Here is a 14,806-nt window from a genome sequence, read left to right as displayed (position 1 = left end):
TCTGAACAATTAGTAAATTGTCAACCATTGTCGATGTTAATTTGATTTGTAATTGTATTTATATATAGCTAGATATGCAAAAAATGAAAGATCATATAGATATATCAAAGATATATTATGGTTAGTATCGAGTCTGCACGTGACGCAATTTACAAAAACATAAAATTTCTTGTATTTAAAAATCACGAAAATTTTTTGAAAAAGTCAATACTTCTGAACATTGATGAGTATAATATTTTGGTAAAAAAAGTCTTACTGTATATTCCAAACATGTGAGTTTGTGGTGACCCTGTCGCATACAAAAAACATTAATAATATAATATTATTATAAGTAATTAACCGTTGCTCTTGTTTTTTTTAACGAGATCCGTCGTCATTAATAAGTCATTATATACACTGTATACCTATATACTTTATACGCTATAATAATTAATTTATATATCGTACCTACATTACCTCCATTATACATACATATAATATTAATATTGTATTTTGCGAATATAATTCTATTCTTCGTGCGTCTATACACCCGTGACCGATTTCTAAATAATTATAATTACGCGACGATTACGCAATGTTTGATGCGCGTAATTGCAGTAATACAACACATAATCAGCTATGTAAACGTTAAAAAAACTTCGATCGTATTATTAATATTATTATATATGGCCACGCACGGGTATACAATAATAATTAAATAAGTTTCAAAAGGTCGACGGCTGAATGTTGGGCACTCTATGCACATAATACGTCGTGTACACGGTATTAAACAGCAACAATTATTAACCGTAATCGTAATATATATGGGAAATACGATATATAAGTGCGACTGTTCTAGGCCGATATAAGAAGTCGCATGACGGTGATGCCGATTCGCGGGCCAAATCATTACATTTTTACTTATTTTATAGTAGCGATATGATGTCGAACGTCCGCAGCTACCGCGACGATAGCATCACCGCCGCTGCTTGCCGGGCGTTCGCCGTCGTGGCGGCCTGCTGTTTGCTGTTGTCGGTGGCCGGCCCGTTGGCGCCGCCGCCGGTCGACGGCATGAACGTGTTGGCCGTGGAAACGATCGCGGGCAAGAGCCACTGGAACTTCATGCGGGCCGTGCTCAGATCGCTCACGGACGCCGGGCACGCGGTCACCGTGTTCACGCCGTTCCCGGACGGCGAGCGGGACAACTACACGGAGGTGGACACGTCCGCGGCGTTCCGCATGAAGCTGGACGTGGACCTGGCCGAGGTGCTGGAGAAGTTCGTCGAGCCGTCGTCTATACTGCCGCTGATCGTCACCGTCAGCAGGTCGCTGTGCGACGCCATATTCCAGGACGACCGGATGAAGGCCGCGATGCGACCGCGCGTCCACGGCACGGACGGCGGCGGTTACGATATTGTCATCGTCGAGCCCATGGGTTCGGAGTGCGTCTCGCACGCGGCCACCGTTATGGGGCTGCCGCTGGTGTTCGTCGTCCCGTCGCCGATGATCAGCCACTTCGAGGGCGCGTTCCTGGGACACGTCCCGAACCCGGCCGTCGTGTCCCACTTTATGGCCGACCACGCGGTGCCCCGATCGTTCGTTCAACGGTTCGGCAACGCTGTCCTGTTGGCGTACAGCGTGTTCGCAGTCCGGTACACTGAGTGGTCTCAAAAGCGCGACGCCGCCACTGCGCCGAAACCGTACGATGTACTGGCACCCGTCCACCCGTCCGCGGTGTTCGTCAACAGCCATTTCGCCACCGAAGCCTCCAGGCCCACACCGCCGAACTTCGTGCACGTCGGAGGACTGCATTTGGAAAAGCCTAAGAGCTTGCCGCCCGTACGTGATCCTGCACATAATACATTACAAAGCCCACACTAATACGACTTAATATCTATAAACAGCACAGGGAGTACGCAGAAAAAAGTTTTGGGGGTGTTTTTGAAAATCAGTTATAGAAAAGTATAGAACTTTAACAAACAACATTTTTTTTATGAAAACTAGCTATACCTATTTAAGTACAATATCTACTTTTTTTAAGTATAAACATTGATATAAAGAAAAAATTACAATACTAAATCTAATTTTCGCGAAATTTTGAGCCATTATGTTAAGAATATCTTCATTAAGAATGTTAAGTCTTCTGAAGATTATAATCGTTTAAAAGTTTTATTATATTTATTGAAAAAATTAATGATATACATATGATTAAAAATTAATTAGTGTAAATCGAGTGACGAGTGTTTGGTACACTACTACACTCAAAACCAATAACCATATATCGTTTTGGTGCGTAAAATGTACGGCCGCCCGACAATTCACCATTCGTCTAACGTCTTGGTATGTAATTTGCATTGCCATCACATATATAATATATGAGTCAACCTCGTGTGTTATTGGTGGCGTATCAGTTTCGTTATGAATACCTACGGCCCGTCAAATTCACTTTTACCGGACGACGCATCACATCGAAATCGCACGTCTTCGCCGGTGATACAAAACGTCGGCCGATCACCTTGTAATATTGTTCCGTTGTGCTTATTATTATTGTTATCAATGACGTATTGACGTTAATATCACATATTATAGTCTGTGACCCGATGTCAGTGATGTTACCACAGTATTTTGATACATAATAAATATAATATATCGTCACCATCACGGCTGTAGTCGGGATATATATATGTTATGTGGATCTCGTTAAGTACCACCGTGTCACTGCAATTAGACATTGTCACTGCATTCAAAGACGTGTTGACCATTGTTTGTATGTTCCCGCAATCCACGTCACACGAGATTTGTTTTTTTTTTTTTTACTCTTACAATATGTTGTTGAGACGTCTCCGACACCGACATCGTATTTTTGTACAATCGTAAAATACCATTTGCAACTTTTATCGGTCACCATATTATTTTTATGCGTCTTCGATTGCGTTCGGCGGTTCGTCAGCCTCCGTCGGCCGTGTCGCGACAGATAAACGTCGTACACCAGGACGTTTTTATTTTGACATGCGTCCTAGTGTGCCACCGCTTCGTGGCAACTTACTCGACGTTAAACGCGCTTTAGTACGCGTTTTTAATGTTTTTATCGTTGTTGTCCGGCTTCTTCGCCGGCTGTTCCGTCGCCGCTCGTCAACTTTTATACCTTTGTACGCGCGATGCAGTACATTCTCGCTCTAACTATACCGTTATCCGTGACGTTTCGTGTCCATCAAGCAGTCGGTCGCATTGTTACGTAAAGATTAATTGTCGATTTATCGTAAATTATAGTAACGATTGCTATAACTGCTATTGGTGCCGTCAACAAGGTAGCACCGTTGTCCACTCCGGTGCCCCTTATAATACAGCCAGCGAGTCGTCGTCGGGCCGCGCGATTGTAAAAGGCGGGTGCCGTTCGGCTGGCCGCCGTGCACAGTGGGTCTAACGCGTCCAACACCCGTGAACTCGTCGCACCACGGAATGCCGGAAAACGCGCGTTGGTGACTTATCGCCAAACTCCGCGACTCCTCTTTCTCGTGGGTACCTACTCTCTGCCGTCCTATCCGACGGCTTCAACTAAGAACTGCAATTTTACGTACGTCGTCGGTTCGTCAACTGCTGTATCTTCAATGCACCAAATCCATTGTATTGCGATAATGATAATATACGATTACCGATGATTTCATTAATAACAACAGTGAGTCGGTGTATTCGATTTCATTGATGTTAATAATAATTGCTGATTCGTAGACTATGATCCTAGATCCTATAATATGCTATGATCTTAGCTAAAAATTTTAGGTATATCAAATTAATTTGTTTATAGTGTTTGAAGTTTATACAAGGGACATTTTCTCAAATTTTAGATTTCAAATAAATTAATTGTATCTTTAAAAAATTTTTAACTAAATTGTAATTTATTTTTAATAACTATATATATTTTTTACAGTAGATTAAACTTAAAATATAAATGTATATTATTGTCTATTCATTTTATAACTATTTTTTTTTTGCTCTGAAACCCATTATCACGCGTCCATATCTATTATAATAATTATTATTTTTAAATTAAATTTTTTCATTTTTTAAGTATAGATTTTTTAAATCATCAACATCCTATCTCTAGGATGCTAGAGTCCTATATATTGATACAAAAATAAAAATACAAACTAAGTATCATTATGTCCGTTGCTTTATATTCTATAAAATAGAAAAGTAAACAATTATTGATTTTAAAATCCCATGATATCTCTGAATTTATCATGAACTAAACTTTAATGGGTTTTATAAAATAATAACATTAAAAAGTATATTTGTATGTACCACAACATTAAAAAATGTTAATTGATAATTATTGAAGTTCATCCATAAACTAGTTTCATGTATTAATTGCATTAAAGTTTTATTTGTCCATCTAAAAGGTTTTATATATACAAGTAGTTATAGTATTGTATCACTATATTTACTCATTTTTTTTATAGGATATATTAGAATTCATCAACGAGTCATCTAATGGAGTAATTTACTTTACTTTTGGTTCGGTCGTGAAAATGTCAACAATGCCGGATTATATTCAAAAATCATTTAAAGAAGCATTAGCTCAAGTCCCTCAAAGAGTTTTGTGGAAATATGAAGGTGAAATGGAAGATGTACCACCAAACGTGATGATAAAAAAATGGTTTCCTCAACGTGACATACTTTGTAAGATTTTTGATTAATATTTATATAATATTCTATATAATTTCGGCTTAAGAACTTAAAAAATGTTAATTGATTTTTTTCTAGTGCACCCTAAAGTAAAATTATTTATCAGCCATGGAGGTATATCTGGAGTTTATGAAACTGTGGACGCTGGCGTTCCAGTTCTCGGATTTCCGTTATTTTATGATCAACACAGAAATATTGCCAATTTAGTTGATGCTGGAATGGCGATTTCTATGGAACTATTATCTGTATCTACAGATATTGTTTTAAATTCTATTTTGGAACTTATTAACAATGAAAAGTAAATACTATACCGTCTATACCTATACATACATAGAGTAAATATTATAAATTATAATCAGTAATCGTCGAATCTGATTTACATAAATACATTATAATATTATATAATAATAAATAGTAATATATATAATATGTATTTAATGGACAATTATATATAATTTTATAGATACTCGATAAATGCTAAAATCACATCTGAACGATTTAAGGACCGACCGATATCACCAGAAAAATTGATTGTTTATTGGACTGAGTATATACATCGTCACAAAGGAGCATCACACTTGAAATCACATGCACTTAATCTAACGTGGTACCAATACTTTCTTTTAGACGTGATTGCTGCAATATTAATTTTAAGTTTGATAATTTTGTTTGTGTGCTATACCATTATTAAAATTATTTACGAGAACAGCCTAAAGTATTTATATAATTTTAAACTAAAATCTGAGTAACTGTCTTGCCATTTTAACTTCGAGTATAGATATTTGTACTTATATACAAAAAATTAATTATTTTTATTGCAACGCAGTTAACAATATATTATATATTCATTATGGTCTTATTCAATTAGACTTAAAACAAATAATATTTAAAATTTTAAAAATTTAGGTAACTTACCATTGTGATACATGTATAAAATTACATTTTATTGTACTATTTTTAATAATAAGAATTTTATTTGAAAATAATTTGGCGTTATATTTATTACAATGTTTATACACCTTTATCCAATTTAATTATTTTTTGATTTTTTTATGCATATTTAATATGCATTTCATTATTATGAGTATATTTTATTCTTAAAATTCTTAGTAGGCGGGAAAGTGAGTATCGCTCTATTTTACAGTAGACGTCTAAGCTTTAATTGTATTTAATAGAATTAATAGATATTAATATAATAAATTAATATATAATATTATATGCAATAAATACCTATAAGTACATATCTATTGAATCTTACATAGTTACATGGGTATGATACCTTCTTATATTTTCTTAGAAGCAATAAGAGCCTGAAATTGCAAATTATTATAAGTAGTAGGTTTCTAAAATATAGCTTATAATTATACAATTATAATTTTTTCATTACTTATAATACCTAAAAATGATTAATTTTTATAAATAAATTAACATTATTAAATGCTCAGTTACACAATTATTCTTTTTTTATTTTTTTAAATTATTTTTATACCTAATACTGGCAGAAATATGTTTTATTCTCTGTAAAATATTACTTGGAAAGTTGGAAGATATAATAACTTTAATATAATAATCATGTTGTTTAGTTCATAGATTTTTTGGCTGTAACAGAAATATATAGGATACAATACTATTTTTCAAAGAGTTTTAAAATTAGATGAGTTTCAAAAAATAATTATTGATTTAAAAAAATATATCACCTACCTAGAAAATTGTAGTAAACAGGCATATAAATACAAAAAAATATAATTAAAATGTAAAACAATCTAAAATAGCAAATACTATTTAATTAATAGTAATATTATAAATTTTAATATATTATAATAAAGCATTTCAGCTAGGTATCGATTTTTACAGCAGATGTCTGATAACTAGAAACTAATACTTTAAATCATCATCTTCAAAGTTTCAGACGATAATAACATTGAAATAAAAGAATATAACCACCTTCATGACAACAATGTTTTGTAATGACCCAAACAATGTATAAACCAAGGAGGATTTATTTATTTACCTTGGTACAAGAATACTGTTCCCATACGATAGCGGTCAAATATCACCATACGGTCAACTAATGCTCCTAGATCGCGTATGTTGTACGACAAATCGTAATAAACTAATAAAACATATATTATGTTCTCGAACTAGAATTCCCTGTTGGTTTTGCATCGGCGTTTGTCGTAACTGTACTCTTAAAAAAAAAGGAATCAAATCGTCGTTTGTTCAAATCCGCACATTACTATAATTATTTATTTAATTAGATTTCATACAAAAATACTGGGTCTCACTGAGAAGTGAGAAGACTCCCGACTCATACGTGGACACACAGGTGATTATTAAAATTGAGTAAAAAGTAAATCGTAACATACATATAGAAATACAGTAAGAAACGTAAATACAATTTATAGCAATACGTAGGTGTATAATATTATAAGAAAGTATACAAAAAATAAATTAACAGATAATGAAATAGACAATTTATATGATTAATAATGTTTAAAAATTATTACAAACACAATTTATCGTTAAATCAAGAAACGACACACTTTATAAACAAATATAAAATAAATGATCTGCAAACTGTTTATTTGTTCAAGGTTGTTTTTTCGAATAACTGACTCTTTATAATGAACTTATTATTATAATATTATGCGTAACAAATTGTATATGCTTTAATAACTTGCTTAAAAATTAAAATAGGGTATAAAACACAGATAATATTCTTATCTTTAAGTTCGATAATAGGTCAATTCACTTTATTGTTTATAAAAGGTTACTGCAAAAAATTAATTTATTCTAATCTTAAAGCTAAATCACGAAATCGGTTTTACTAAATATAAAATTTACTGTCGAACCTTTGTAAGACGGAGCAACACGGACAGATGTGCGTCCTTTTATAATAAGTATATTTTTTAAATAAATATTTACATAATTATTCATAAATATTTAAATAAAAAAATGTATAAGAAATTACCACTAGATAAGATATACTCATCACAATTAATTGTTTTGTTAAAAGTTACAATATAAATTTCATCTACTTTATATTACAGATCAAGCACTATTCTAAAAATAATATTAGAATCCTAAATGACTGTAGTTATATAGAAAAATGAATAATATAATGATAATAACTTAAGTAATTATACTAAAGTGCTAATGTATTTACATTTTACACATTACACATATAATACATAAGGTAGTCTATTAAATAATTTTATTGTTGAATATACTCTTTATAAAACAAATAATGGAATATGGGATACAATTGATTACTGCATCAATGAAAGTATTACACAACTTGTGGTCTGCAAAAAGTCTAAATAATCCTTATTATTTTATCAAAATAAAAATATATTCTATTTATATATAATGTACACGTAGCCATTTTCAATTAAAACGTTTATATTATGTTATTTTTTCTTGTCATTAGGCTTAAGTATCAATTATTTTTTGTATAGGTAATACATTTAGGTTTAGGATTTATATATGTTCTAAAAAATTAAGTAATATGCTAATATGCTACAAAAATATAAAAATAAACTCTATATCACTAACACAATATGTTATATATTTCAATATTTGTTATACAAAAAAAAAAATTAAAGTATGCATTTATGAAAAAGATTTACAGAACATAAAACGTGATCGCAAAAATCAATCGATAATAACCAAAAAATAAAATAAAATCTTTTCGTTTACAAAAAATAAAATTTAGAATTAATAACAAAAAAAATAACATAAAATAAATTTAAGTATAAGGGAATTTTACAAATAAACTCAATGATGTGAACAATATAAATAATGAAATATACAATAATTTTCACAAACTCCAAAATTTGTAAAAATTTGAAAAATAAAAACAGCATATCTTCAGTCAATGAAACGAATTTCTATCTTAACTAACTAGACTAACTAATTGTCAAAAAAATATGCAAAATGTTCCAACATCCTAACATTCATAATAATGTCACTAAATCGCTCCATTACAGCAAAATGGTACCCATTTGCACACCTTTTTTATAAATGTTGATTCGATGTCGTATATACACATATAATGTATAACTTTTTAGTTTTTGGATGAACACAACTACCTAAATATTATATAATATTGTATTTTGTATCGACAAAACATAATCCTAACGTTATTGTTTTATTTTTTTTTACAGAATATATAGTTACCAACCCTTTGCGTCATTGTTTTTCGTTTATTAATGATTGACGCGATAATATGCTGCAGAGTCTGCTTACCTATATACCTATATACTCCTCTACTTCCATACAGCGGTAATGCCACGTGAATTTACAGAGTGATTCACAGAGTATGCTTAGGTACCTCGAAAACCTTAACATTATATTTTAAATTTTTTATGCCATCAAAATTTTTTTGTCCTGTGTTGATATAATTTTTTTTTAATGAGAACCGGTATATTTTTACTTTAAATTAACAAATGTTTTTATTTAAAATGTTTATGTTTCTATATAAATCAAAATTTTATCCAGTAGTTTTTTTAGTTATTTAACGTTGTGTACTAAAGTCTAAGGATAATAGATTTGAAGTATTTTATGAGAGCTTAGTCTTATAAAACAATTTTTAAGGATTATAGATTATCCTTAGTGCGTATATTATATACATTTAAATAACCCAGAAAAATTTTGAATTAAATTCATCAACATTTTTTATAAAAATCATTTGCCTCATAATATTTATAATAAAAAACGTTGATCATCGTTTGAAAAAAAGAAGTTTGTATAGCTACACGAATACAGAACACTGCTCCTTAGATAGTATAAAAAAAGAAAGATATTCTAAAATATAATTGTGTTTAACTGACAAATATATCTAAAAATTCCAAAACTTAGAATTTGGTTAAAATAATTATCAAAGGAAAAATAGAAGTAAGCATACTTGGTGAATCACTGAATCACCTTTTATTTATTTAAAAAAAATATGTATATATATATATATAAGTACATGTTCTTATGTAAGACCGGTAAGTGAGCGATTAGGATTTGATATGTCAAAATCCATAAACCTACCTATAACCAACCTATATAATACAATATTATGATATATTATTAATATTATATAGTATATATATATAGATGTCTGATACTATTATGTATACCAAAATACCATTAGTTTATATGATATATTATACAGTGTCTCTTCACTGATAAACTACCGCAGCTGCGTATAATACAATATAGCTATATAATATGTGAGCGTGTATACGAATACTATATACAGGGTGATTCACTGAACACACTTCTTATGTCTCTTAATTCTTTAATAAGATCCATTAAATGTAATATTCTGATTTTTAAATTTTTAAATTTACTAAAAAATGATTATTTTTTAAATACATACTTGAATTATTTTTAAAATGTTTAAGGAGTATCATGTAGTGGTATAAACTTTATTTTATTTTCAAATGCAGAAAACAAGGATTAGGTTAAGATACTTTCTTTTTTACTGTAAATTGTTGAATGTAAAATTGTATAAACACGATCTAAATCAAATTTCGAATGGATATAATATCTGAATTTTATAGAATTATAGCCCTTATTAACAATGGTTTTACATAAATATAAAATATAATGTAGTAAATATGTGAATTTAGTCTATAATTTATTATATCCAAGAAAAAATATATATTATTACAAATTATATAATATACTCTTAAAATATTAATATTGCTTTAATTTTCAAATAATCAAGCTTTTAAGTCTCCTATATAATTTTTAAATCTATTTTATCCATGGATATTATACAGTACAAATAAAGTTAAATTATTCAGAAATTATACTCATTCGAATTTCAATTTATAATAAATATAAGAAATATAAGAATATATATTATATCAGTATCATTGTCAAAAAAAAAAAAAAATACCCCATTTTTAACTATTTATAATAAAAATACGCGGTTTGAAAAAAAAGAAGATTGTATCGTTATAGAAAACATTATAATATCTTAAATGGTATAGAAATCTAAGTATTTGAAAATATATATTATTTTTTCTATTAAGTACCTAGCTAATATGTTTTTATGGAATAGGCGTATTCTATTATTATATAAAAATTTGAAGGGACAAAAAAAATGGGAGTGATCATCCTGTATAATATTATATACGTATACAGTAGACAAACAGTTTCCCACCTCCCCGTACCCCATTCACCAAAGCTCAGCTTTTGTCGGTAACTTGGACGCCCCCTCTCTTGCTGCCTATCGTCGACGTCGTTGTCGTCGTCGTCATCGTCGACTCGTCTCCGCGTTCCCGTGCAGAGTGGATTTCCAATCCCATAGCGATTATCGTGCAACGCGCACGTTGAGCCATGTATACAGGCGTGCGCGTCGCCAAAACTGCCAATTAAAGTCTGGAAGCGAAGCGAGCCGTGTGTTATCGACACCGGAGCAGCGCAACGCGCAACGCCCCCAGGGGGATCCGGTGCGCCATATCGGACGTTCACGCGCCCTCTCCGCCACCGCCGACGCATCACCCGCGTCCTGCAGGACTTCTCACCGCCCGAATCATCCATCCACCCATCCACCCACCATAACTCTATTCCGGTATATCGCATGCACGTCACATATACATTATATATTACACGTATATATGTATATATATATTTAATCAACAGACGGGCGAGTGGTCGGCGTGCGTATTTATATATATATATATAAGCGGGGCGGGTGTGGGTGTCGTAGACCTTCCTCCCGTCTCACCGAAGGTTAAACCTTTATATTATATATATTATCCTCCTGAACCTTTTGTCAGTACTTACGTGCGTTAAATCCAAAATCGAGCGCCCTGCTGCACTCTCCACGCGCGGTACGTTTACGGCGCGAATATATATATATATGCGTTATCTGCAACACCTTTTTTGACGCAATCGGGCCGACCAACTAAATATTTTTACCGCTCTCCGTTTCCCCAAGTTTCTAGTTAAGCTTTATTCGAGTTTATCACAATATTATATACTATAAAGTAAATATAAAGGTACAACATAAAACGTTCATTGCAATATACTGTAAAGGAAAGCTTAAAGCGCCAAATCGTAAAAAAAAATCAAAAACAATGACAGAATAAATTACGAAATAATATAATGTAGTGCTGTAGTCGATGTAGACTATTTTCTATATATATATAAATACATTATATATGGGCTCGTGTATATACATATATATAAAAAAATTAACTATAATTAGTTAAGTAACCGTTATGAACTCTGTTCGTTAAAATAGCTGACAAAAAACATATTTAACTGTAAACGCTAAAAGGCAACTTAGAGAAAAGTATTAACTTGATTCAGTTATATATATAATTAATTATTTATTTTTCATAATTACCGACTTCATTACATATTTATAAACACTGAGCAACTTTAAAATTTTAAGTAATAATAAAATATTTTGTTCAAAATTCATCTAGTCTACTCTATTCATCTTTATTACACTTTATAGTTATATAATGGTTAGGCAACTACACGTTTGTGTCAACTAAATTATTAAATCAAGAAAAATTAGTATTTATTTAAAATCATTTTATATAAAGTGATTAAACAAAAAAAATAACAATAAATTAAATAAATAAATAAATAAAAAAATAAAAAATAAAAAAAAAAAAAAATTTTATTTGTTATAAATACAGTTATAGGTATTTAGAAATATGATAAAATACCTACCAATTATTTTTCAAATTAATTGGAAAGTAAGTATTGTTACAATAGATTCTTTAACTAAAGATATAATTAAATTAAATTTTAACTAGATAAACTATATTGCTCAACCTTGTAATAAACTATGAATATAATATATTATACAACATACCGACTACAACAGGAAATATTCATCCAATATATTAATATATATATATTGATTGTTGAAAAAATTTTCATTGATTATTTTTATTACTATTTGTAATTATAATGTATGTTCAATATGGTTCTATTTTGGCTGGTATCGAATTGGTTCCCGAGCTCCAACCCCACGTGCCGAATTGATTCCCTTTAAAAAAAAGGTATTTTATTAAGTTGAGCCAAATTTATTCCCGTTTAATTATACACATTTTCCTTCTCAAATTTACAGGCTCAGGACTGTCAACTTAAAAGTAGACTTGGTTAAAAATGTGCGTTAATGTGTGCTATAAGAAAATGATATAATACATACAATTTTAAATCGTTGATTTGGAAGTCAACTAGTCATCACTTAATTTAGGTGTACAAAATACAAATAATAAAATGTAATAATAAAATTATTTAAAATCCTTGATTTGAAAATTTGAAACTTTCTTTAAGTATTCAATTCGCGTAAGCTTCTCATTAATGTACCCAGTCATACAATTTTCCAAGTATTTGTTATTTCTTACTTGTTTTCTAGTAAGTTTCCTAGTACTATTACTTCGAAATTTAATATAATTTAATGTCTGAATGCTGTTTAAAGGTTCCATAAAATAAAATACATTAGGATGGGCATTTGTAAATTCTTTATTCAGCTTTGAATGGAACGATTCGCAACAATTTGTAGTCCTATCAATATTTTGTCAAATCTAGCCCAAAACAAACAGGAACCAATTCAACTCAACAATAAAAAAAAGTTATTTTTACAGTTTTTATAAGCGCTATAAAAATGATGTTAATTAATAAAATATTTTTTTATTCATTTTATAACTAATAATATTATAGTTTTTATACTTAAGCTTAAACATGTATAACAATTAGTATAAACTATAAGTATGCCTATTAAATATACACATTTAAATAATTAAATGATTTAGGACCACCGATATTTAATATATAGTTTATAATATTGTTATAACATGGATTAATATCATAATAAGAATAATATAATAATTTAATATAGGTATATTCGATTTGTACGTAATTTATACCTAAATGTGTGTATAATTTAACCGTTTTTAGAAGTTAGAACACCATATTATTCATATACTAATACGTATCATATTTGAAAGTACGTTAAATGGAATGGTGAGTATATAATATAATTATAGCCCTGTTGAATCTTATATGCATTAATATAATAATATTATGGTATCTACTGAATTTCAATAGATTTACTTCGGTAGGTAGAATTAATTTATAGGCGGCAGATAATATGCGGTTTATATATCTAGCCTTATAACCACCAATTTTTTATTTTATCATTTAGGCGTAGATAGCATCTATGATATTTCATTCAGACTCGTGCGGGAATTTAAAAACACTACAATTATATATACGGACCAAACAAATTAGTTACGTTTGGTGAAAACGAAAAGATAGGTAATATAATACAATAACCAAGTGAAGGCAACTTGATCCATATGCATTGAGTATGAGTTGGTTAACAAATTGTATTATTATATTTTACAAAATTACGTTAAAATGATTCATAAAAGTATAATAATCTTATTAATTGTTGGAGCCTAAAAATGTGCCAAAATATATAAAAATTGACAAAATTAAAATTATCAAGTAGATATTTTAATTGCTTAATTTTGTTTATATTCAGCCAAGCTTATAAGATATGGATATTTAATAATATTATTATAACTTTATAAGCAATTTCAACGCTTTTTAAATTAGTTTTTACATTTACCTTTACAACTGCTACCTACCTAATAGCCAATAGGCACTATTAGGTGTTATTATCAATATAATTGATTGTATTTAAGAATATATATATATGTATTGGTATAGATATTATATAATTGCTGGTTTGTACTGCCCAGGTATTATTTTCTATAAATAATAAATAGAAAATATACAACTAGAAAAATGCGTAAGATTATACGATATTCGTTATTTTTTTCTTTATAATAAATTAAACATGTGGTACCTACTTATCTGAAGTTTCATCTTGTGAAATAATAATTATGACATACACGTGTAGACAGTGTAGTACTGTAGTATGCAAGGACATCACGAAAATAGCGCGTGTCAGTCACTATTATCCAAAGAAGGGGATGGTATTTTATTTTTATTATTATTACACGCATCGTATAAATACAGTGAAACAAATATAATAATACTGTGGACAAGTGGCAATTATCACTATGACATCCTTGTTCAGAAAACCCTGTACAGTGCACTACGCATGTGTAATATATGTAAAATTTACATGTATATATATACTATATTA

General features: G+C 30.0%; 1 protein-coding gene across 1 annotated transcript; it reads left to right on the top strand.

Annotated features, from left to right (window-relative positions):
* Nucleotides 1-840: 840 nt before the first annotated feature.
* On the top strand, nucleotides 841-5,507 carry LOC132920041 (UDP-glucosyltransferase 2-like). The gene is made up of 4 exons (XM_060982075.1): nucleotides 841-1,818; nucleotides 4,440-4,659; nucleotides 4,744-4,963; nucleotides 5,129-5,507. The coding sequence occupies exons 1-4, from the start codon at nucleotides 919-921 to the stop codon at nucleotides 5,412-5,414; spliced, it is 1,626 nt and encodes a 541-aa protein (XP_060838058.1). The 5' UTR covers nucleotides 841-918; the 3' UTR covers nucleotides 5,415-5,507.
* Nucleotides 5,508-14,806: the final 9,299 nt, after the last annotated feature.

The sequence above is a fragment of the Rhopalosiphum padi genome, chromosome 2 (assembly GCF_020882245.1).
Source record: "Rhopalosiphum padi isolate XX-2018 chromosome 2, ASM2088224v1, whole genome shotgun sequence".
NCBI classification, from domain to species: Eukaryota; Metazoa; Arthropoda; class Insecta; order Hemiptera; family Aphididae; genus Rhopalosiphum; species Rhopalosiphum padi.
Note: the sequence above shows the minus strand (reverse complement) of the source record. Positions and strands in the feature narration are given on the sequence as shown.

Excerpts from the sequence above, each read along its gene's own strand:
- LOC132920041 (XM_060982075.1), top strand. The coding sequence starts at position 919 with ATGATGTCGAACGTCCGCAGCTACCGCGACGATAGCATCACCGCCGCT. Across the intron at positions 4,660-4,743 it reads TCCTCAACGTGACATACTTT|TGCACCCTAAAGTAAAATTA; the intron begins GTAAGATTTTTG and ends ATTTTTTTCTAG. Across the intron at positions 4,964-5,128 it reads GAACTTATTAACAATGAAAA|ATACTCGATAAATGCTAAAA; the intron begins GTAAATACTATA and ends ATAATTTTATAG.